This window comes from Phascolarctos cinereus, unplaced genomic scaffold, assembly GCF_003287225.1.
Source record: "Phascolarctos cinereus isolate Bilbo 61053 unplaced genomic scaffold, phaCin_HiC Scaffold_726;HRSCAF=1367, whole genome shotgun sequence".
Lineage (NCBI taxonomy): Eukaryota > Metazoa > Chordata > Mammalia > Diprotodontia > Phascolarctidae > Phascolarctos > Phascolarctos cinereus.
This window is the reverse complement of record NW_027556098.1, coordinates 320289253-320315219: the sequence shown is the minus strand read 5'-3', so window position 1 is coordinate 320315219 and position 25967 is coordinate 320289253. Positions and strand designations below refer to the sequence as shown.

The 25967-nt window shown below is 41.7% G+C and overlaps 1 protein-coding gene across 3 annotated transcripts in view; it reads left to right on the top strand.

Moving 5' to 3' along the window:
- Positions 1-14104, top strand: part of INTS4 (integrator complex subunit 4) — a 93175-nt gene extending 79071 nt beyond the window's left edge. For 2 of the 3 annotated variants that reach the window (XM_020989496.2, XM_020989495.2), the window contains 4 exons: positions 3049-3208; positions 4328-4471; positions 9000-9120; positions 13506-14104. In XM_020989496.2, coding sequence (XP_020845155.1) covers positions 3049-3208; positions 4328-4471; positions 9000-9120; positions 13506-13684 — 604 coding nt within the window. In that variant the 3' untranslated portion in view covers positions 13685-14104. Of the gene's footprint in view, positions 1-3048; positions 3209-4327; positions 4472-8999; positions 9121-13505 lie in introns of those variants that run through there. The other variant, XR_013487791.1, reaches the window with a different exon arrangement.
- Positions 14105-25967: the final 11863 nt, after the last annotated feature.

Below are 25967 nucleotides of genomic sequence, written 5' to 3'. Positions count from 1 at the left end.
TATTGTTACCACTGACCTATTTTTATTAGCTATGCTAAGACCTCCACGTTTGGATGCTACCCCAAGGTATCCAGTATATTGCATGAGGAAGGTGGCTCTTAAGATGAGGTCAAGGAAGAGCAGCTGACCCTCACCAGAAGGGCCCAGAAGAAAACCGAGGCTGGAGATGACCCAGTTTACAGCAGCACTTGGATGGTTGTCAGCATAACTCAGAGGGCTCCAGGGAATTCAGAAGACGGCAGAAGATCACAGAGGGGTGCTTCAGCAAGGGAAAGGCCGACGTCAGCTCCTGAGTTGATCTCTCTACTTGATCTCTCATTTGTATAAAATTATTGAGAATGATCTGCACATCCTTAATGAAAAGTTTGGAAGGGAACAGCCAGGTTTTTGCAGGTGGTTCCCTGTAGCAGAGCACATCTCTGAAGTCACATAGCTGATGACTTTACAGACACTGCCAATATTGCTTGTATTTGACTCTGTAGAATAGAACATAGTCTTGTAATTTCTTCTTAAGATATCTCTCAAACATTTGTTAAAGTTAGATAAGCTTCTGACACGTGGCAGTTATAGAAAGGGCGTGTTCAGGGACGTGCCGAGAATTGCCATAAATTTGGGTATGACCCAAGCATTCATCAGTGCCCTGTTATATCACTTACAACCTATGTTTTATTTCACCTCATGGGGTTTTCTTGTTTACTAAATGAGGTCCTGGATGATGTCTGAAGTCCCTTCTGTCTTCTGATGTTATGATATTATGTTTTGTGTAGCATCCAAACAAATAGATTTCCTATTGAAACCACATTTCTCTGACTGCCTCATCCATGAATAACATTCTGCTAATTATATTGAACGTTACAGGTTTCCTCAGGGAAATCAACAGCAACTGAGGATCTAAACACATGAATGAAAAATGCATGTTGCCCAGACATGATACACAGCTAGATGGGCAGCCTTTTGATTAGTCTTTTAATATTTGTGGGCATCAGTGCAGCACCTGGGCAGACAGATGAGTAGAGAGAGAAAGGAATGAATGAGATTTGGATGAGTAGCACAGATCTGTAGATGGACAATAAGGTGGGCCTAAAATTGAATGGGAAAAAATCAGGGTGGATTTTATTTGGGAAATTTTGCAGTACTTTGAATGGTGCCAAACTGCTCATTTCCTCCAAAGCCTCTCTAACAGTATTATCTCCTTTCGATGCTATAGAAAGGCAAATCAGAAACACTGTAATGTCTCAAAAACTGAAATTACTGTTTGCTCCAAGAGTGGTGTAAAGGCTCCTGGTGGACATAAAGTTGCTGCATAGAACCATCAATTAAATGCCTAGCAGAAGTGCTTTGAACCATCAGCAAGGACATACCTGATTAAGAAAAGCTGGTGAGATGGCAAGAAGGCTTCACCTGACCACTCCATTGGTATTCTGGAGATGCTCAAAGACCAGAGGCAGCTTCCAGCGTGGTGCATGCTTCCTCTGTTGAGGGTTTATAGGAGAAAGTGGCTAGGAATCCCACAGGATGGGCAGGCGGGTATGAGAAGGCTAGCATCTGCACTGGGACAAGGAGCGTGGCTCCACTGAAAAGGAAGACCCTTTGTCGAATCGATTGGGTGCATATAGTATCTCTGAGGAGGCCCTCAGGAAGGGCGTCCTGGGTTAAGTGCCTGCTCTCTGCCAGGGCCTGCCTGGGCAGCTCCGGGCAAGCCCTTCTTTGACCCTCTGTCACATACATGTCATCATTCTGGGGCTCCTTAGGCATGTTCCTTCATAGCACCATGATTCCCATTACTGCCACTGATTCTTGTCCTCATCCCCAAGCCTAGTAATATCTTACATTTATGTGATATCCGGAGAGGTGTCATTTAGGTAGCACTTGAAGAGCCGGCCCTGGGATTGGGGAGACCTGAATTCAAGTACCCCTATTGGCTCTGTGACCCTGGGAGCGTCACGTCTTAGTGCTCTGAATGGCTCTCCAAGACTGGATGCTGATCCTCATAAGTAGAGGAAATTTTGAGAGTTCCCTGTGCTGATCACATCACAGGTCTAGTCCTAAATATCAGATGTAACACTAATACATTGTCTCCTTAATACCCTACAATAATCTAGTGAAGTTGGCAACATAAGTATTATTACACCTGAGACAACTGAGGCTCAAAGAAATTGTGACTCATCTCAGTAATGTTGGGCAGGCTGGTCGGGGCAGAGCTGAGCTTCAGAACCTGGTCTTCCAAATCTGATGCCTTGTATGCCATACCACAGCGTTAACCACCGCCTTTCTGACACAGTTCCCAGAACTAGTTCTTCCCCATTTTGCTGAATGCTTGCAACTTCTTCTGAAGCTATGCCATGCCATCACACTTCGTCAGACATTATATGTTTTAGTCCAGAATTCCTGAAATTCATTGATTTGGATCAGTTAAGGAATTAATGCCTACTTTTGTACGTAGAAATATGTAAGTTTGAAATTCTGTATTTTTATGACAATTTTAATTAGTTTTTGGAGTGATTCACAGAATAAACACTGGTGATCTAAAACATGAAATAATGTGATGTAGCATAGAGAATTAATCAGAAGATGTAGTTTATTCCCAGCTGGTCACTTTAGTTACTTTTCTGAGGCATGGTTTCATCCCCTATTAAAAGTCCGATAACATTTGCAGCACCCTTCTTTTATTTATTTATTTTTAGTTTTCGTCATTCACTTCTGTAAGATTTTGAATTCCAAATTTTCTCATGTTGAACCTATTTTCACATAAATTATGTTGTAAAGAATCAAAACCAATGGGAGAAACCACAATAAAGAAGAAACAAAGAAAAAGAGCAAATAATATACTTTGATCTTCATTCGGACTCCATGGTTCTTTTTCTGGATTGCACCACCTTTCTTACAAGATTTTTTCAGACTAGGTAGTTGGGGGCTGTGTTAGCTCTGAGTTGTTATGTAAGTAGAAGTAGTTATTATCCTAGCATTAAAAAGGTGTGGGTGATTCCTAGGAATATTGTGAACAAAAGCTGCATGGTCGGTCATTTCCATGTGTGTCTTCCCAATCAGATGTTTCATCACCGAGTTGCCTCACTTGCAGGACAGCTTTGTGGACAAACTGCTAGACCTCATGCCTCGACTGATGACTTCCAAGCCTTCAGAAGTAGTAAAGATTCTGCAGGCCACTCTTCGACAGAGTACTTTCCTTCACCTTCCTCTGCCAGAACAGGTCCGTTTCTATGTGCATGGTCAGCAATTCAGTGGATATTCGCTAAGTGTTGTGTGTAAAGCTTGTGCTTGGGGGAGGAAGACCGAGGCAGCCAGCCAGACGTAGTCTCTGCCCTTGAGGAGCTATCTGCCGATACAAGGGAAGGGAGATATTGACTTGGAATAACAGCAGCACAAACTGTAATGTGGAAGTGCCTTTGAAAGGAGTACAGACAAAAAGTTGAGATTCCAGAGATGAGTTCACTGGGGGCTGGAGGAATTAGGAAAGGCTTCCTGGAGGGTGTGGCACTGGATCTGGGCTTGAAGGATAAGAACACTAGGGATAAGTGGAGCTGGAGGTGGTGAAGGGAACTTTAGGAGCAGAGGAGGAGAGACAGCATGGTGTACAGGGTGCCGTTTAGTAGGAGGCATATCACAGTCTGGTGCCAGCTCCCTGAATCCTCAGCTCACAGCTTTGGATTTGAGTCCTGTGGGTCATAGGGAGACACGAAAGGTTTGGAGCAGGAGAGTCACGTGGTCAGAACAGGGCTTTTAGGAAGATACATCTGGTACTATAAACCCTGAGTTTTGGGGAACAAGAGACTAAAATTGGGGGGGGTAAATGTACACAGATGAAATATTTGGTAGTAATAGGAACAGGTGAGCCAGAGAAATCCAGACTTTTCGGTACTGCCCTTATTCACCTATAACTTCAACAACATGGAAGAGCGAGAAAAATATTGAACTTAATAATAAAAAATAAATGAATAAATGACTTAATAAGGCATTTCCCTGCCTCTGGACCACAATTTCCTTATTTGTAAAGTGGGAGGAAAATATAACTCATATACTAGCTGGCTGCCAGAGCTTGTTAACACTTAAAGCTGTTTAAAAACATGGAGGATTATTATTATTATTATTATTATTATTATTATTATTATTTTGTTATTTTTAGTTAGGCTTGGCCCGTGAACCATTGTAGTGGTTGGAATGGGGAATCTCATTAAACTAGGAATACAGGCCCTTGGATATAAGCTCATTGTGAAGATTTTCCTTGTTTGTACTTGTATCTCCTGTGCCATCCTTTACTTCCCAAGGCCATTCTGTCCCCTCCATCACTGTGTGCTTCTCTGCCCTGCAGATCCACAGAGCATCGGCCACAATTATTGAGCCAGCTGGTGAGTCAGACAACCCTCTGAGGTTTACCTCTGGGCTGGTGGTGGCACTGGATGTTGATGCAACACTCGAGCACGTGCAGGATCCTCAGTCAATTGTCAAAGTGCAGGTCTGTCCACTTGAAGTATTTACGAGACTGAGATCAAAAATTATTTGGGTGTGTTTGGGGTAACTCAGATTTAGTCAGACTGCTGCTTGGGATTCATGTGATTTAGTCATGTAATGAGTCTGTTCATAGACAAAAGTACAGATATGGTTGAGAATTCACTGTTGCTTATCTGAAAACTGTAGTGTATAGAACAAATTTTGTATATTCACAATTCTTTAGAAAAAGGCATATTCCATTTTAGGAAGTGAATTCTGGGATGATTTTTAATCTCTGCAGTTAATATTTTAAAGAGATTTTCACTGATCAGATTTTTAAAAAATATAACACTATTCAATTCAGGAAGCCTTTATTGAGCATCTACTGTATGCTAAGCATTGTAGATGCCAAGACAGAAATGGAATAGTCTGTTTCCTTGGAGAGCTTATATCCTACAGTAGGAAACAGTATGTACACAGAGAAGTAAATACAAAATACCTACGGTGTAAATACACAGTCATTTCAGGGAGAGGGAAAGCACTCACAGCTTTCCAACAGTCACGTAAAATTTTCTCCATATGAGTGTTACAGTTAACTACACATGAATCTCTCCTGGGGCTGAACTGTGCCATGAAAGACACATGTAAGAGGAAAGTCTGGGCAGATGGACACAGGCCCTGCCTTGGTAATTTTCATACAGAATTTTTGGAGATGATTCTAAGTGATTGTTTACATATTTGATAAAGTGATAGGAAAGATGTTAGAAAACACCAGTATTAGGTGGCAAACAAACTTGGAAGTGTGAGTGTGACCAACAGGCATTCTGGGGTGGGGTAAGAACCTTTGTAGCACAATTTTTACATTTACCCTGCCTTTGGAGGATTGCTAAAGTCCTAATTGCAGGTCATGAGTAAAGAGGTGTACATGTGAGGAAGCCAAAGAGTTACTATTTTGGAGCCCTCTGGAAATTCACAAATGAACATTTTAAGGGAAGGAAAAAAACTCACTGTGGATGGTTCCAAGTCACATAAATTTTAAAAATGTTTGTTCCTCTGCTGAAAAAACACTTTTGTCATGGAGAAAAATATCACATTTGCTGTTGCTTCTTTCTTTTTAAAGAATGTTTTTATTTTTTTTTTCTCAATTACATATAAAATTTTTTAACATTCTTGTTTTCTAATTTTTGAGTTCTAAATTCCCTTCTTCCTTCCCTTCTCCACCATACTTGAGGAGGCAAGCACTTTGATATAGATTATATATGTGCAGTCATGCAAAACATATTTCCACATTAGCCGTGTTGCTGAAGAGAATGCACACACACACACACACACACACACACACACACACACACACGAAAAATAAAGTCAAAAAAGTATGCTTTGATCTGCATTCAAACTCTTATCAATTCTTTCCCTGGAGGTGAATAGCATTTTTTCATCATGAGTCCTTCAAAATCGTTTTGGATCATTGTATTGCTAAGACTAGCTAAGTCATTCACAGTTGATCATAGTATAGTATTGCTGTTACTGTATACAGTGTTCTTCTGGTTCTGCTTACTTCACTTTGCATCAGTTCATGTAAGTCTTCCCAGGTTTTTCTGAGAACATCCTGCTCTTTATTTCTTACAGCACAGTAGTATTCCATCACAGTCATATACCGTGACATGTTTAGCCATTCCCCAGTTGCTGCATTCTCAGTAAAAGAAATCGTTATTAGAGAGAAATGCTGAGGCAGCAGAGCAGAGTGGGATGAGTACTGGCATTGGCGGCAGGAGATCTAGGTTACTTAATAGTTCTGTCCATGCACAAGTAACCTCAGAGCATCAGTTTACTTCTCTGTAAAATGCAGTTCAGGTCACTACCTACCAAATAAGGTTGTTGTGAAGAAAGCACTTGTCAGATCTCTAAGCATTATACTAATCTAAGTTGTTATTCTTGAATGATGATGATTTCCTCAGAGACTTTGCACCACAACAATAGCCTTGGTTTCTTTTTAAGTTCTTCATAAAGAACATGTAATGATAGAAAGGAAGGATGGTTTTCATCGCCATTACAATGGGAAGCTGAAATTTAACGGATTTGATGTTTAAAAGTAGAATTATGGTTGAAATATCCCTCCAGAACTGAGCCAAAATAGGGTTGTGGGAAGAAAATCAGAAGACCTCATTCATAATATATTTGTGACCTGAGACAAGTCATTCAACCCATCTGAGCCAAAATTACCTCTTTGTAAAATGGGGCTGAGAATGCTTGAATTCCCTCCCTTCCAGGTTTATTGAGAGAAAGGCAGTATGAGGGCTGTAAGATGTTTTAAGAAATCTGAGTTCTGAGTTAGGTAAGGAAGACAGCCTGTAGCCAGTCAATTCAGCGTGTATTTGCATGTCTCCTAAAGGCTTCCTCTGCATTTTTTAAAGCTCTGAGGGAGGAGCTTAAGCTTAAGTGCTGTCAAGTCCTTCAAAGACCAAAATTCTGCCAGGGCAGGCCCAGCGACAAACTGGGATGGCCCCAGCCTCTCATGACATTGGCCACCACTGCCGTTCATGTTGTAGTCTGAACAGGTCTTATACGAATGCAGTCACAGAGATACTACGTGCTGAGTGTTCTGGAGGTACTGAAAAATGAAAGGCATATTGCTTGTCTTCAGTTCACTTACCTGAAGTGGGCAGAGGCTACTGATCTCTATTCAGGTTCTGACTTGACCTTTTTTTTTTTTCCTTTGTGATCTTGGACAAATCACTTAGCCTCTTTTGACTTTTTTTTTTTTTGGTCTATAAAATTAGGGGTTTGGAACAAAAATTCTCTGATTCTGAGTCATTTAAACTCTTTTGAGCCTTAGTTTCTTCATCAGTAAATAGAAGTGATAATCCCTGCTCTTAATAATCTCTTGATGGGGCTGTAGTGGGGATCAGATGAGATAATGGATGTGTAAATGCTTTGTCATTAGTAATGTTGAGGTCTAGGGGTGCTGGGAATCCTGAAATTCAAGGGCACAAGACACGAGTCCTGCCTCAAAAGAATTTGACTCAAGCCTTCTTTCAGTGAGAGACAAAGTTTATTAAAACACTGGTTTATAATAAAACTCAGATTTTAAGAATCTAAGCCTTTGTAATGGGAATACAACAGGGCCAGACTTTTAAGGAATCTGAGTGATTTAATGGGGGCAAAATGGATATTCATATACAGTGGTCCTGAAGTGGGTCTAGATGGAATCAAGGAGTGGTGGGAGCCAGATGCAGACAGTGAGGGCTGGACTGGGTTAGTGGTAACAGAATTGGTACTGGGAAGGGCTAGGTGCCCCAGGCCCAATGCCAGGGACCAGGGCCAGGGCCTTGTGGGAAAGACCAGGGCTTTTTAAGCATTCATCATTAGTGCCCCAGCAGTAATGCCCAATACAAGTCTAAATTGTTAGAAGTCTTACTCTAGGGAAGGACCTGTAGGGTTGTTTTGTTTTTCACCTTGCTATGATTTTGAAGCATAAGGATTGCTTTTGGCCCCAGCGTGATTTCATTGGTGTGGGAAACTCCCTCTAGCAGTGTAGGTTGGCATCTCTTCTGCAAATTCAAATCTTGAAAGGGAGCTCTGAAAGATAAAGGGGCTCAGTCTGGAGACACACAGCCCAGTATGGGGTCAGAGGTGGGGCTTGAGCCTAGGCCTTCTGACTCTGTGAGCAGACCTCTATTCCGTGGGCCATGCTGCTTCTCATCATCGTCATGACGATTACCTTTCCCATTTATGTAGCTGTCAGATTGACTGAAAACTTTCCTTGCAGCCACACTGTGAGGGAGGTAGTACAAGTGTATTATGCCCATTTTATAAATGAGAAACCTGAAGGACATGTGCAGAAGTTAGTTGGTTTGCCCAAGGTCATACAGTGATTTCCTTGCAAAGCTGGAAAAGGTCTTGACTCCACATGCCTCTCTTCCTCTTTTCTCTGTCTCGTCTCTCATGTTTAGTCCCACACCATTTCTTCTGTATTGTTCACACTGCCTCTAATGAATCAGAAGATAAGCTGTGTTTGTCTGGCTCTTTCTGGATACTGTGGAGTGATAGATGCAGAGGGAGTAGCTTTACAGATAAAACTGACAGGAATACAGGCAGCTTCCTTGGTTCAGAATCTGTGTCTTTTCTCTGTTTTCTTTAAATATCAGCATCAGATGGGTGAAACTGATTGTCTTACTGTGACTTCCACTTAGGTCATTTTTTCAGTATCTCCTCTTGGCATAGAGTGACCTTGGATTCTCAAAGGCCATCTCAGTGGAGCACAGTCTTGACTGTTGTTTCCAAGCTGGAAGAACTTGAGTAAAGGCCTGGTCTTATGTCCATCATTTCAGGAACCAGCCTGGTGAAGAGTGGAAACCTCATTACCAAAGAATTGGATACCAAGAGATTGATTTTTTTTTTAATCTCTACAACTCATGAAACTTTCTCCTAAGGTATCCACATGGATGGTATTATTAATCCTTGAAGATGAAATTAGAATATCCTGGACAAGTACATTCTATGCCAAAAGTGGTGTTTGCTTCCTTACATTCCTGATTTGTTTCTTTTCTTAGGTATTATATCCTGATGGTCAGGCTCAGATAATCCATCCCAAACCTTCAGACTTCCGAAATCCTGGGCCTGGAAGACACAGGCTGATAACTCAGGTTTACCTCTCCCATGGTGCCTGGACAGGTAAGGAGCGATGAGTCTGATTTCCTAGGCACTCCTGGGTCCCTCAGTCCTCAAGTGAGGGGAGAGTGTGCAAGGAAATAGGCGCTTCCAGAATAAGAAAATCTTCTGATGGAGCTAATTTCCTGCCTCTCCCAGGGATTTGCCTTCATGCCCAGTAGAAGGGTGGAATCTCCCAGTCTCAGAACTGGAAGTGACAGCAGAGACCCCCTCAGAATCCAACCTGTCCCAGAAGCAAGGATGCCTTCTACCACATTCCTGACAAATGGCCATCTAGACAGTGCTTGAATACTAGTGACCAAGAACTCTCTACTTCCCAAGGTAGCCCATTCAGTTTTTGAGAGCTCTGATTATTTCAAAGTCCTTCCTTCTCTTCAAAATCATAGGATCATAGGATTTAGAGGTCGAAGGAGCCTTAGATAAGGATGAAGTCAGCCTCCTCACTTTAGAGATGAACTGAGGTCCAGAGAAAAGGAGAGCTTTGCCCAGGGTAATACCTAGTAAATGACCAGGTACAGACTCCAATGTGAGTCTCCTAAGTACAAACCCAGCGCTCTGTGCATACACCCCTCCCCTTATCCCACTCCCTGCCCAGCTCCCCTTGAGCTTCACTCTCTTCTGTGGGGTCAGCTGAAAGGACTATGGGCCCTCCTCACCAGAACTGTCTGTTAGAAAGAGGTTAGGAGATATGTTCCTTCTCATTTTCTCTTCTCAAGGCTTCTTTTTCTCTGCTAGAGACTGAACTTCATGTTCCCAAAATAATTTGTACTGTTCTCTTACACAGGTCTGCCACCATAGGGGATCATTTTGTTTATAAAAATAGAAGGAAAGTAACAATAGAAAAGGTCTCATGTAATGGCAATAACAATGGAAATATTGATGCTATATGATTTATCCACAGAGAGGCAGCAGAGGGCATAGTGGGTAAAGAAAACCTGGGTTCAAGCCTGCCCTCTTGTGTCTCCTGGCTCTGTGACCTTGGGCAAGTCACTTGACTTCTTACAGTGCTCTAGACTGTTTATGTTGAGGTTCAGGGAACCATATGTTGAGGTTTAGGGGTTCTGGGACTGTGAAATAGCGACAGGAGGGTCCTGTCCAAATGAATTCAACCCAAGCCTTCTTTCAGCCAAAGACAGGGTTTATTAAAGACCTTCCATATTGAATCCAAACATTTGTGATGCTAGTATTGGCAAGCAGGCTAGAGTAAATCTCAGCCATTGGCTAGATTTTAAGAATCTGAGCACTTGGCTAGAATCTTAAAGAATCTGAGCATATTAATGGAGGCCAGCTGGACCTTATATACAGAAAGACTGTGGGAGGGATCTAGGAGTAGCCAAGTAATTTGGGGAGACTGGAGGAGAGTCTAGGGAGGATCTTGATGGGAGTGACTAGGAGATAGAATTGTGTCTAGATAAGATCAATGGTGGGAAAGTAGTTAGGTAACAGACAATGGAGGGCTGGGCTAGGTTAAGGGTTACAGAATTGAGAGATTGGAGGGAGGTGATGATGAAAGGCCAGTTGATAGTATTATAGCCTCAGGTGAGACCTCCTGGACCGAGTGGGAGAGTTCAAGGAGAGTCCAAGGTATGGTTTTCAAGGGCCTGTAGACAAATGGGACCCAAATTCTTTTTGGAGTAAAGGGCTAAGGTCTCAGCTTGGGCCCATACCCTGTCATTTACAATCGGTCATAGAGAAGGTTACAACCTGCATTGCTAGGGGGAATTTATTTGCTTGGAATTTCCCTGTACCAATCCAGTCCCTTCTCCTTTAGCAGCACAAATAAGTACTGCGCTGCTCCCCCAGAGTACTTTTTTCCTACATTTTCTCATTTGAGCCTTAAAATAACCTTCCTAAATAAAATATTGAGACTCAACATTGTGTAAAAGAACAGTCCTTTTAATTATCCCATATTCTTCCTGTCTCACTATGCCTACCCTAGGAGGCCCCTTTTGCCCCCTGTACCCATTGCCTTTGGGGATCATCTGTCTCCTAGCTATGGTGACAAGACAAGCTAGGAGAACCAGTGAGGATTAAAGGCGGCACACCAGCCTAACACTGGCTTCTCCGGGGGATGGTGGCCCTCAGGGTTGGGAAGTGAGTCATTGTGGGCAGGGGTTAGGGCTGGGACACTGAGAGTTCCCTGGAAAAAGAGACTAGAGGAAATTTTGTTGGGGAAGATCGCCTTGGTGAACTGAGTGGGTGGTGGTTGCAATTTTCCTGAAGATCAGAGCCCATTTTTTCCCCTTAATCTGCCCTGAGTTGATGACTCAGCTGTTGTATTTGGCAGGGATAAGTGAATTGTTCCGCAAGAGATCTGTGCATTTCTCAAGTAAGGGATTCTGAGAGCCTTGATGAGTTATTACCCTTCCAGGAAGCTTTGCAAGGCCTAGGTGTTTTGCTTTCCCACCCCCCACCCGTGTGTGTGTGTGTGTGTGTGTGTGTTGTGTGTGTGTGTGTGTGTGTGTGTGTGTGTGTGTGTGTGTGTGTACACACGTACATGTGTAGGCATACTAAAGATTGATAAACATGCAGGAGAGTAAGACATCCAGAGCCTCAGGGTCATCAGTATGCTGAGGATGCATGGCCCACAAATTCTGTTTTCCTCAGTGCCAGATTGAGTCTCTTTCCTTTTCCCAAAGCCTCCCTGAGGTGTAGGAAGCCTGGTTGAAAAGCAGCTAGCTCCTGTTCAGTCCTGCGGAAACAGAAGCTCTTCTGTAGGCTGGGGAAAAGAAGCAGGAGGACTGCTGATGCTTTCATGGGGCTCAGTCTGGGCTTCTGAGTTTGGGGCTTTGTAACTGTTGCCCACTTCCTAGTAGATTGTATTTGACACAGCTGCTACCTTTCAAGTAGCCTGTAATTGTTGAAGGTATTTTTAGTGGAAGAGACATTTAGAGCAGATAGAGCTAGAAAGTCAGGAAGCCTGGGTTCTAGTCCCAGGTTTTGCACTGATCTTGACAAAGTCTCTTTCTGTTATATCTTATTTCTTGTCCTTTTAAATTGAAGCTCTACAAGGAGTGCTCAGTACTAAAATTCTACAGATTTAATAAATAAATCTGGGCATTTAAGGGTCTTACTACACAAGAATGTTTTGTAGCTGCCTTTGGAAAATACTCACAAAGCAGGGATGCATGAAAAATCATCAGTGTGACTTGTACCTCTAGCTTATGGCTAAAAGGCCCTTTTTTTTTTAAGAGTTTTGGTTTGATTTTTTAGCTCATTCTTTGTTCCCTTTATCAGCTAACATGTCTTCCAACTGCTGGAGTGCTCAAACCTAAAGTTAGGATGGCACCCATTGCCATCTGTAAGATTAACCTCTAGATTTGGGCTGTTAAGCCAGAAGGATCCAGGAGCTATACCAATATCACAGAAAACCTTACTACTTCCATTGAAAGGAAAGGTTCTTAAGCTGGGGGGGGAGGGGTAGTCTGTGAACTTGTTTTTTAAAATAGTTTGATGACTATATTTCAATATGATGATGTATTTTGTTGTATGTACATGATTAAACATTAAACATTAATTCTGAAAAGGGGCCCATAGGGTTCCCATAGAAGCATGGCATAAAGAAGGTTAAGCACCCCAGATCCCCAGATTCCAGGAAAGCATAGCACAGAGATAAAAGCCCCTGTACCTTAGAGTCTAGGGACCTAGATTTAAATCCTAGCTTTCACTGGTATTTAAATCACTTAAGCTCTCTGAAGCCTCAAAGGTCTTCATGTGTAAAAATTGGGATAATGATGTTTACACTGCTTTCCTTATAGAGTTATGTTAAAGAAAGCATTATGTAGAGTACTTGTTTGTACGTATTCATTTGCTTATTGTCTCCCCTTAGATTGTGAGTTCCTGGAGAGCAGGGACTGTCTTTTGCCCCTTTTTGTATCCCCAGTTATTTAACACTACACCTGGAACATAGTAGGCACTTACATGTTTATTGACTAATCCAGAAATGGGCAGCTAAGCGGCCAAGTGGATAGAGTGCTGGGTCTGCAGTCAGGAAGACTCATTTTGCTAAGTTCAAATCTGGCCTCAGACACTTACTTAGCCGAGTGACCCTGCAAGTCACTTATCCCTGTTTGCCTCAGTTTCCTCATCTGTAAAATGAGATAGAGAGAGAAGTGGCAAACCATTCTAAGATCTCTGCTAAGAAAACCCCAAATGGGGTCAGGAAGAGTCAGACATGAGTGAAACGACTGAACGACAACGTCCTGACCCACGAAGAGTCAAACATAACTGAACAGCAACAGTACAGAAATGAAATTTGTTCCTAAAGTACATTTTTTACAATTGATTTGCCTTGATATTTCATGCAGATTTCCCAAAGCTGCCCAACTAAGTATCTTACTATGTGGAGGGCCTTAAATTCACAAGGGCTGTCTGTCTCTTCTTTTCAGAACCATGTCAGATTGAAGTGAGGCTGCTGTTGGCCTATGATTCCTCTACCCGAATCTCCAGACCTGCTTGTTTGGACAGCGCAGAAGCCTTGCCACTGGTAGAGAACAGTATTGAAGGAACCATCCCTTTTAGCAAACCTGTCAAGGTTTATATCATGCCTAAACCAGCTCGACGCTGAAATCTCCCCATCTCTGAGGTCTTCCTGTGTAAAGCAGCATCCCAGGGCTACCAGAAGATTGATTCTGGTCACCCTGTCCTTCACCTCTCTGGGCAGAGTTGACCTTTTCTTAATTCTGTCACTGAGCAGCAGCCCATGTTATAATACTTGGCTAATTCAGATTTGTGTTGCTGTATGCTCAGGATGGGCTGACCACCTCGCAGCTGTGAATGGACATGGATGCCATGGGACTCACAGGGTTAGTTAGCGGCAGCCAGAAGTTCCCATACAGTAAGGCTGGATTGTCATAGCTTTCCTCAAGGACTGGTGCACTAAGACTCTTGTTTTGCCCAGTTCAAAGCACAGGGTAAATAATTTTACATTAAAACAACCAAAAAATTTCAAGTCTACTTTTTTTTAATAATAAATGTTGAGAAAATATCCGTTTTTGTCTTAAAAACATAATTCTGTGTTTATAGGGATTTGCATTCTCATTGGAAAAAGTTTGCTTTCCTCAGATATTCAGCATAAAACCCATTTTTAAAAAAATCTACCCTCCAATCTCTTCCCCCGACAAGAATTGGTTAATTTTGCCATGTGTTTGCTTTACATGTGTTTGCTTGTGTGTTTATTGGGACCTGCAATTTTATTCGTTGAGGTAATGTACATTATGAAAATGCACCAAAAAATAGTGGAATCAGTTGAGCATTTATTAAGTCCTGCTTTGTCTCAACTCTGTGCCAGGCATTGGGGAACTTGGATTTTTTTCAGAGATGCTACATCTGACAAAATGTACCAGATAGACCAGCAGCTATAGAATCAGGAAAGGTTTCATGCAGAAGCTTGTACTTGAGTCTTGAAGGAAACAAGGGATGCTGAGCTGGAGGTGAGGGCATGAAGTCAGAAAATGGGGTGCTGTGTATGAGGAGTAGCAAGAAGGCCTTGCTGACTGATTGTCAGCATGGAAGCCTAGGAGATCGATTGTGGGAATGATCTAGGGTTGGGATTTGGCTTTAGGACAATGAATGAATGAAAAGGCATTTAATAAGTCCTTACAGTGTTCTAAGCACTAGAGGTACCAAGAGAAAAAGATGGCAAACTGTGCCATCAAAGAGCTCACATTTTAACATTTAGAACCATACATAGGAGGGCTCAAGTACAGGGAGAATGTCGGGCCGGGAGACTTTGGGGTCCATCCAGGCAATTGCCCCAAACAACAGGGAGCCTGGAGGGGACCAGCCCACTTCTGTTGGGAGGGGGAGAGGTGGGGCCTAAGATTCAGAGTGAAATGGAGATTCCGAGTTCCATCTCTCAAAGCTGGGGTGAGGAAGAGATCAGTGTCCATCAGGAAGGGGTAGGATCTGCAAGTTCAGGGTTCCAGGAAAGAAGATGGTGTGGAGCTAAGCTGGTTAACTAAAGGGATGAAGCTGGGAAAAATGGAAAGTGAAGCGAGAGGAGGAGTGACAGCTGGTGAAATACTGAAGGAGGGAGAGATTGGAGGTTACCGAGACTGAACAATAGGTTTAGAAGGAGTGAGGTGTAGAAGAGGGGTGTCCAGAGAGGGCCACTTTGGTCTTGTGAGTTATAAGAATGGTGAGTAGCGTCAGAGGGAAGTAGACTGTTGCATCCCTTCCAGGAACAATGTCAGAATTCATTTGACCATGGCTCCAGAATTGTAGAGATGGGCACGGGAATGGGAGTAGGTGAGATGTCCAAAGATGAGGGACTGAAATGCCATTAGTACAGTGGGGCCCCAGGCATTAGTTCTGGGGATGAAATGGTTGGAATGATAGGAGGTTATGATCAGACAAAGGAATTCCAGCATTCTTGATCGTGGAAGTGGAACATTTGTGGGTGATGGCAGGATCAAGGTATGGCCATCCCTATGTGCAGCTGAGATGGAGTAGAGAAGTTAAAGTTGGGGGTCCATAGATAATAATCACCAGGTAGATAGAGATGATGGTTAGGCGGGTAGATAGAGGAGAGACGGACAAGCACCTATAAAGTGCAATGTGCCAGGCACAGAGCTAAGCACTTTACAGTACTTGTTTGATTCCCACAACAACCCTTGGAGATGGGTGCTATTGTTATCCCCATTTTACTGTTGAGGAAACTGAGGCAGGCCAGGGTTAAATGACTGGTATCACACAGTAAGTATGTGTCTGAGAATTTGAAGTGGGGTCTTCCTAACTCCAGCCTCCCTCCAGAGAGAAGGGAAAGGGAGGGAGAAAATCGGCTGAGTTCTCACTCTGTCCAGCACTGTGCTAAGCACCAGAATCTAGCCTTTGAGGAGATTGGTCACAGATGGGGACATATGATGTACCCAAGTGTACACAGCCAACATCTTCATCACAGCTGGAAGTTTCCCTACAGAAATCATCCCTCGGACCACAACTTCTGTCCTTCAGCCTCCCTCTGCCCCGCTTCTAAACTCCTTCTCCATCCTTCTCTCTGCCCATCCCTCTTCTGATGTAATTCACCCCCCTGCTCTGGTCTTACTCTTTTCCTCGTGGTTTACCAATTCGGCCTTAGATCCCATCTTTTCTCCTATCAATCACCAGTTCCTCCTGAACTCTCAAACCCTGGGTTATCTCTTCCCTCTCCCAGCCCTCCATCTACCTTCTCTGCTCTTAACTGTAGTGCTTTGGGAGAAAGTCCACAGGACTGATTAGATTGACTAAGAATTTATGTTATGTAATCTCACCTGGGCCCTGCTTCACTTAGGCTCTACAACTCTACAATGACTATCCCAAGCACCTGTTTCAAACCTCTTAAATCATCACTTTCGCCCTTTCAACAGAAGACTTTGCCTCCTACATTACTTTAAAAAAAAATGGAGGTGTTTATCTCAAGCTCCCTCTCCTCCATACTTGGAAACCTCTCTTCATTTCTCATTCTCTCCTTTGCTCCAGTCTGATGAATAGGTAGTCCTGCTAAAGCCAACCTCTCCACTCACATTCATCCCATGCCCTTTTGTCTCCTCCAGCAGCTTCTCCCCTTAATCATTCACTCTTATCTTTAGTCTCTCTATCCACAGGCTCCATTCCCTGTTCTTAAAAGATCTTCATTTGATCATGCAGTCCCTTCAAGCTAGCATCCTATGTCACGTCTCTTGGAGCCAAACTCCTCAAAAAGCTTATACTCTGACTCTTGTTTACTCACCTTCAGTGCTTTGCAATCTGGTTTCCTAACTCACTGTTAGACTGAAACCTCTCCAAGGTTACCCAAGATCTCAGTCCAGTGGCTTTTCTTCAACCCTTACACTTCATGTCTCCATAACTTTTGACATTGTTGAAGCCCTCACATACTACCTCTGTTGGCTCTTTTAGTTTTCCTACTTACCTGACAGTCTCCTTTAAAGTTTTGTCATTTTGCTCCTACTCACAAAGCTTGGATGTGCTGAGGCCTTCTCCCTACACTTTCTCCTTTGGTGATCCCTTCAGCTGTTATAGTTCTAATAATCACTTCTGAGATGACTCCCAGATATATGTAGGCAGACTTAAGCTCTGTTGTATCATCAGCTGTCAACTGGAAACCTCTACTAGGTATCTAAAATGCTACATGTCCAAAATAATATTTATCCCCAACCATTCCCTTCTCTTCCCCCCTTCCCCTTTCAAATTTCTTATTTCTGGAGGGCATTGCTATCCTTACAGTCATATTGAGTCTATCTCTATATAAATCTCTATCATTCCCCTTTTCTCCAATTAGGTGGCCACCATCCTAGTTCAAGTCTTCAGCCTCCTAATTTATCCCTACTTCCGCTCTCTCCTCCAACCCACCCTCCACAGAATTGTCAAATAGATAATCCTAAAATGCAGCTATGACCACATCATTCCCCACATCAGAAATCTCCAGTGGCTTCCTGTTGCCTATAGGATGAAATACAAAATGATCAACCTGGCCTTGGCCTCCATGATGTGGCTTTCCCTTTTGTAATCTTATGTCATGTTACTCCCCCTTACACAAACTGTTCCAATCAAACTGCCCTGCTAGTTGTCCCATCTACACAAAAATCCATGACCCACCTCTGTGTCTGTGCCAGGTGGTCCCCCATGCCTGGAAGGTACTCATTCCTCACCTCTACTTGATTCTCTAGCTTCCTTCAAAGCACTGCTGAGATGCCACCTTATCTGGAGACCTTCCCTCATTCCCCCAACTCATAAGTGGTGTCTTTTTTGTTTTTTTGGGGTTTTTTTGGTGAGGCAATGGGGTTGAATGACTTGCCCAGGGTCACACAGCTAGTGTCAAGTGTCTGAGGCCACATTTGAACTCGGGTCCTCCTGACTCCAGGGCTGGTGATCTACCCACTGTGCCACCTAGCAGCCCCCTATAAGTGTTGTCTTCTTGAAACTGTGTGAATACTTCATTTTCTTTTGTACATAGGTTCTTCCAGTTGAACATAAACTTTTTTTTTGAGGCACACAGGGTTAAGTGACTTGCCCAGAGTCATGCAGCTAGTGTCTGAGGCTCAATTTGAACTCGGGTTCTCCTGACTACAGGACCAGTGCTCTATCCACTGTGCCACCTGGCTGCCCCAAACATAAGCTTTTTGAGGAACTTTGGTTTCTGTATTTGCATCCTTGCTGTATAGCACATTCCCTTACGTATAGTAAGTACTTAATATTTATTGAATTTAATTGAAGGACATTGAAGCAATTACTCCTGTTAAGGTATGGGTGAGAATAGATACCCTCTGAGAACCCTTCCAGTTCTAAGGTTTTGTGGTCTTGTGAAGGGATTGTAGAGCTCCTTCATTTTCCTCCCACCCCCAACCCCTATCTTTGACAGACAATTAAGGCACAGAAAAAGAGTGACTGGCCAGGATTAGAACCCAGGTCTTATGGTCTATTTTTCTATTTATTGTTCTGTCCTAAAAAGTGTTGCTGGTTTTGTACAAAAAGAAGCCTTAAAAATTGGAGTGGAGGTCTTAAACTAGACTCTGCATGCTATAAATGAGCTCTAAATGAGGCCAGGATTGAACAGGCTCATGCATAGCATGCCATTCCTCTGGCTTCTGTAGGCTACATTGAGATAGAAGGATAAAGCACTTTCACTGAACAAGCATCTATTAAGTGCCTACTATGTGCCAGGCAATACACTAGACACAAAAAGTCTCTTCCCTCAAGGAACTTGCTTTCTACTGGGGGAGATAACAGCATGTCCGCAGATAAAGTTCTACAAAGATCACATATGAATGTGTACAAGATAGATGTATATGAAATTAGTGCAAAGTAATTGAAGGGTGACAAAAAACAACTGAGAATCAAGGAAGTCCCCCAGAAGGAAACCTGAATAAGCCTTGAATAGAGCTAGGAATTTCCGGAGAGAGAAGAGAGGCAAGAGAACATTCCAGGCTGTCCAGATGCACAGTCTATGGAAAGGTGTGGAAGTGCCGTGTATGAGGAAATAGAGGCTAGTTTGGCTGGAGTGTGGGTGAGGTGGAGTCATGCAGAACCAGTCTGAAAAGAGAGTCCAGACCAGTCTATTGCTAAAGTCTTTTAATGTCAACCAAAGGAGTTTGTCTTTTATGCTAAAGCCTTAGCTACCTCCTGAGAATAAGCTATATGATCTTGGGCAGATCACAGGATCATGTATATTCAGGATTGTTCTAAGAGATCTTACAGGTCATTGAGTCCAGTCTTTATAGATGAGGATGTGAAGGCCCAGAATTGGGAAATAATTTTGCCAGGGTTACACATGTAGTAAGTATTGGAAGTAGGATAGAAACCTGGTTCTCGCACACTAAATCTAGGGCCACCGCACTATCTCTCTCTCTCTTACTCTCAATTTGAAATTCTGTAAAATGAGGGTGTCAGGCTAGGTGGTCTCTGAGGTCCCAGTTCTGACAATCTATACTTTCTCCCATACAAGCTTCCTTTGTGACATGCAAAGGCCCTTGCACTGGGAGGTCAAGAAATCCCAGTGGGATTATGCTGCCCAGGGAGTTCAAATCCTGATCTCTCTTTGCTAGAGTTCTTGAAAATTGTCTTAGAACTAATATATTGGACCACAAGAAAGAGTAGTACATCTGCTAGCACAGGTTCTGGCTGTGGTCATCTCTTGGGCTGGGAAGTTCACTGTCAGGAGCTTGAGTTTCCAACCCTGTGCTAGAAGAGACCTATGAGACCATCTAATAGAGTCATAGGATTGTGGGCAGTCAAGGGGAAAAGTGCTGAATTGGAGGTCACAGGACCTGAGTTTGATGCCAGCTCTGCCACTATATATGTGGCCTTGAGTAAATCACTACACTTCTGTCACCTTCTCCTCTGTAAAACAAAGGGACTACACAAATGATCTCTAAGTTTCCTTTCAGTGTTAGATTTTCAACCCTAAGATCCAGTCTAAAATTTTCACTTCATAGATGGGAAACTGAGGCCCTTAGAAGCAAAAAGTGGCAGAGCCTTGATTTGAACCTATGTCCTCTGATTCCAAATATAGCACTTTCCACCATAATACACCACTTTCTGTACCAGAAAGAAGTGATTTGCCCAGGGTTACACGGAGAGTTCTTGCTGGGGCCAGGAATAGAACCCAGGTCCTCCTTCTTCCTCCCAGACTAATGCTATGCTCTTCCTATACCTAGTTAAAGAATAAAAGGAGTACAATGAAGACAGATACAAGGATGATGAAGAAGATATGGGAATCTATGAAGCTGTGGCATTATGCCCAGTCTGTGTAGTTTTCACAAGTTCATTTACCACCAGGTGTCGCTGTGAGGCAAGGTTTGGCTATGTAAGAGCCCTGAAAAGGAAGAAAAGTGAGGCAGGAGAAGGGAACATATGCTTCTCTTTTTGAATTACATTTTTCTCCTTCCACTAGTGGCGTCAGAGGAATGATTTTCCTTTGTTTTGCACTCTGTTCAACCATCTTCATATCTGAAGCTGAAGTTTTCCCCTGAGGCACCCTTATTCTAAGTCATGCCTGGCTTTGGTTACAACAAAGTTTCATTATAGCTTGAGGGTAAAATAATCTTGGTTCCAAAGGACCCTCTATCTGTTTTGTTGTTCGGTCATTTCAGTCATGTCTGATTCTTTGTTGACCCCATTTGGGGGTTTTCTTGGCAAAGATACTGGAGTGATTTGTCATTTCTTTCTCCAGCTCATTTTACAGATGGGGAAACTGAGGCAGACTTAAGTGACTTGCCCAGGGTCACACAGCTGGTAAGTGCCTGAGGCCAGCTTTGAACTCAGGTCTTCCTGACTCTAGGCCCAGCACTGTATCCACTCACCTGGCTGTCCTATTCCCCAATAGAACACCCCTTTAGTTTCCCCTTTTTCACTACAAAAAGAGCTACTATAAATATTTTTGTACATATATAGTTTCTCTGACGTATAGATCTAGAGGTGGGGATAGATGGGTCAAAGGGTAGGCTTAGTTCAATAACTTACTGGGCATAGTTCCAAATTATAGCTGGATACATTCGCAGCTCCCCCAACTAATCAACCTGTTCACCCACACCCCTTCCAACATTACTTATCATTTTCCCCTTTTGTTGTTGTTGCCAGTTTGATAGGTGGCACCTTAAAGTTGCTTCACTTTGCATTTCTTTAAATATTAATGATTTTTAAAAGGAAAAGAAGGCTAGGGAAAATTTTCTTATATAGTCACAGTGTGCAAGGAGACATCTGTATGAACAAGGAAGAGCGCGTAGGGAGAAGCAGCTGTATGTCACTCTCATCTGAACTAGTCAAAGGAGGGAAGAATACACATACACCCACACCCATATGCACAGTTGGGTATATAAATGTATTTCATTCAACAGGCAAATAAGAGGGAAAAAGAGGAGGGGGAAGGGAGAATTGGAGGGAACATCAAAAGAGAAATCATTCCCAAGCAAAACAAATTTTTTACTGCGGATGTGCAGAAATGTTTATGGCTCTCTTTGGGATGGCAAAGAGTGAGAATCTGAGGGGGTGCCGCGATAAATCGGAGAATGGCCAAGCAAGTTGTCAATAGACATTTATTGTTTACCAAGTGCCAGGCACTGTGCTAGGAGATAGGGGTACAAACACAAATAAAAACAAAGACAGTCCTAGCCTCAATGAGCTTCCAATTTAGCAGGGGAAGACAGTACACGCAAGGAAGCTGAAAAGAAGGTATGGCTGGGAGGGATTCCAAAGAAGTCTAAAGGCAGTGTGGCTGGTGTGATGGAAGATGGGGATTAAATTGTGGTGAGCCCCTCCTTAAATAGAGGCCCTGGAGCCTACGGTCCTGCTCTCCTGTCAGAGGGGCAGCCGATATTGATGAGATTTGAATATCAGACATTTAATCTAGCAGGATAATGAGATATCCCAATGATGTGTTTCCTGGGGAAGGAAGGCGTGCTGCAGAGTCCAAAGAAATCTGAAAGCATTGAAACTGGTGGGGAATGTCATGGGATAAATACAATTATGCTGTAAGAAATGATAGCAAAGATGGCTTCAGAGAAACCTGGAATGGTTTGTATGAACTGATGCAGAATGAAGTGCACAGAATGAAGAGAACAATTTATAAAATAACAACATGGTAAAGAGAATCAACTTTGTATAGAATTAGGAATTCTGACCATTACTGTGACCAACCATAATTCCAGAGGACTAATGATGAAACAGGCTACCCACCTCCTTATGAAGAGGCGAAGAATGAGTCTTTTTTGGGATGTGGCCAGTTTAGAAATTCGTTTTCTTGACTATATATGTTTATAACAGGGTTTTGATTTCTTTTGTTCTCAGTTGGGGGGAAGGGTTGGAGTCGGAAGGAGAGGAATTGCTAATGGAGGAAAATAGAATATAATTAACTTAAAAAATAAATGTTAGTGATTTAATCGATACATATTTATTAAGTACCTACTATATGCTAGGTACTGTGCTGAGTGATGGAGGTGCAAATCCAAAAAAAAGAAAAAAAAAAGAATCCCTTCTGTCGAGGAGCTTTGCAATCTAATAGAAAGACAACACGTAAAAGATAACTGAAATGTGGGTGGGGTGTGGAGAGGTACTCCTAGAAGAGTCATGTTGGAGAAATCAAAGAAGTTCAAAATGAGTACTGCTAGAGGAGTCAAAAGAGATCCAAAATGAATGTAGCTGAGGGGGAAATGAGATGTTTAAAGAGATGTTTGTTGGGGCAGCTAGGTGGCGCAGTGGATAGAGCACTGGCTCTGGATTCAGGAGAACTTGAGTTCAAATATGACCTCAGACACATAACACTTACTAGTGGTGTGACCCTGGGCAAGTCACTTAACCCCAACTGCCTTAAAAAAAAAAGATGTTTGTCCTTAAACGGAGAAGTTTTATGGCTCCACCCTCCAATCAGAGGAGCAGGGAGTACTGATTTAGAACACTTTTTTCATATAGCTGTTAATAGTTTGGGTTTCTTTGAAAACTGCGTGCTCATATTCTTTGACCATTTTTCTATAGGGGAATGGCTTAGATATTTGAATATGTTCCTTATATATCTTTGATATGAAACTAATTTAGAGAAACTTGTTGCAAAGACTTTTCTCCAGTTGCTTGTTTGTTTCCCTTCTAATTTTCCCATTAGACTTCAGTGTGCAAAACCTTTCATTTGGTATAATCAAAATTGTCCATTTAATCCTTATCTTCTGTCCCTTTTTAGTTGAGAATTCTTCCCTATCTGTGGAGCTGAAAGGTAATTTCTTCCTCCTTTAGTTTGTTTATGCGATCCTTTATATCTAGGTCATTTTACCCATTTGGAGCTTATCTTGGTGTCTGGTGTGAGGAGTTGCTCTCCAACCAGTTTCTGCCCGACTGCTGTTCAGTTTTCCTAATATTTTTTGTTAATAGTGTATGTTCCCCCAAGTAACTGGGGTCATTGGCTTTATTAAACTCTATGCTACTGTTTGTTTGCATCCGTATGTTGGATGACTAATCTGTTTCCTGATTGACTTTTTTTTTAAACCAGTACCAAATTGGTTTAATGATTACTCCTTTGTGGTACAGTTTGAGATCTGGTGCTGATTTCTTTCTTCCCAATTTTTTTTTATCATCTTTGAGATTTTTTATCTTCTTCTATATGAATTTAATCGTTTTTTTCAAGCACTATGAAAGTTTCTTTTGGGAGTTGGGTTGGTATAGCACCAAGCAAGCAAACCAATTTAGATAGTATTGTCATTATGTCATATTGTCTTGACCTTCCCATAATCAATTGGTGCTTCTCCAATTATTTAGATCTTTCCTTATTTCTGCATCTTGGAAGAAACATTTTCAAGTATTGTATAGCTTCTGTAGTTATTTTGAATCAAATTTCCCTCCCTAGCTCTGCTTGCTGGCTTTTATTGGTCATATATGAGAATGCCGATTATTTGGTATGGATTTATCTTATATCTTGCAGTTTTGCTGTGATTATTAATTATTGTAATTAATTTTTAGTTGATTCCTCAGCTTTCTCAAAGTACACTGCATTATCATCTGCAAGTGGCAATAATTTCACTTTCATTTTGTTTATGCTTATTCCTTGAATTTTGTTTTCCTATCTTGTAGCTATAGCTAGAATTACTAGCAATATATTAAATAGTAGTGATGAAAATGGGAATCATTGCTTTACCACTGATCTAATTGGAAAGGCTCCTAATTATTTTCCATTACATATAATGTTTGTACTTGGGGTAACCTTGTACTCTAGACCCATCTCTCTCTTTTTTTAATTAACATTTTTATTTAAAGTTTTGAATTCCAAATTCTTTTTTTAGAACAGAATATTTTTTAATTTATCTATTTTTAGTTTTCAACATTCACTTTTATAAGATTTTGAGTTCTAAATTTTCCCTCTCCCTCTTCTCCGCCTTCCCCAAAATGGCATGTAATCTGATATATGTACAATCATATTAAACATATTTCCAGTCATGTTGTGAAAGAAGAATCAGAACAAAAGGGAAAAATCATGAGAAAGAAAAAAAGAGAAAAAACAGTATGCTTTAGTCTGCATTCAGAGTCCATAGTTCTTTCTCTGGATATGGATAGCATTTTCCATCATGTGTCTTTTGGAATTATCTTAGATCATTGCATTGCTGAGAAGAGCTAAGTCTATGCAAGTTGGTCATCACACAATGTTGCTGTTACTGTGTACAATGTTTTCCTGGTTCTGCAAACTTCACTCACTATTAGTTCATGTAATAAGTCTTTCCAGGTTTTTCTGAAATCTGCCTGCTCGTCATGTCTAATGGATCAGTAGTATTCCATTACATTCATATACCACAACTTGTTCAGCCTTTCCCCAATTGATGAGCATCCCCTCAATTTCCAATTCTTGGCAACCACAAAAAGAGCTATTATAAATGTTTTTGTACTTGTGGGTCCTTTACCCTTTTTTATGATCTTTTTGGGATACACACCTAGTAGTGGTATTACTGGATCAAAGGATATGCACAGTTTTATAGCCATTTGGGCATAGTTCCAAATTGCTCTCCAGAATGGTTGGATCAGTTCACATGAGTTCCAAATTCTATCCCTCCTTCCTTCCCCTCCCTCCTCCCTGAGATGGTAGGCAATCAGATATAGGTTATATATGTGCAATTATGTAAAATGTTTCCATATTAGTCATTTTGTACAAAAAGACTCACATAAAAGGAAAAGAATGAAAGAAAGTGGAAAAATAGCATGCTTCAGTCTGTATTCAAACAATATTGGTTCTTTCTCTAGAGACAGATAGTATGCTTCATCATTAGTCCTTTGAGATTGTCTTGGATCATTGTATTGCTGAGAATGGCTAAGTTATTCACAGGTCTTCATCATACAATATTGTTGTTACTGTGTACAACATTCTGGTTCTGTTCACTTCACTATGCATCAGTTCATGTAATTCTTTCCAGGTTTTTCTCTAGTCATCCTGCTTGTCATTTCTTACAGCACAATAACATACCACAATTATATTATTATTACATATTATATTACAATCATATACCACAGCTTGTCCAGCCATTTCCCAATTGATGGACAGCTGTGTGTTCCTGGGCAAGTCACTTAACCCTGTTTGCCTCAGTTTCTCATCTGTAAAGTGAACTGGAGAAGGAAATGGCAAACCACTCCAGTATCTTTGCTTAGGAGATTCCAAATGGGGTCGCAAAGAGTCAGACATGACTGAAAAATGACTCAATAACAACAACAAAAAGAAATTCTTCCTTTCTCCTTCAAGACTTCTATAATATCTTCAGCTGCATGCACAGGATTTACTCCAAATGTCAGTAATTTCTTTTGAATGTTAATATTCATAAAATGCCACTATTCTCTAAGTATTCATTATTATTTTTACAGTATTGATTCAAAATGCTTATATTTAGCCAATTACCAAATGGATAATTTCACTA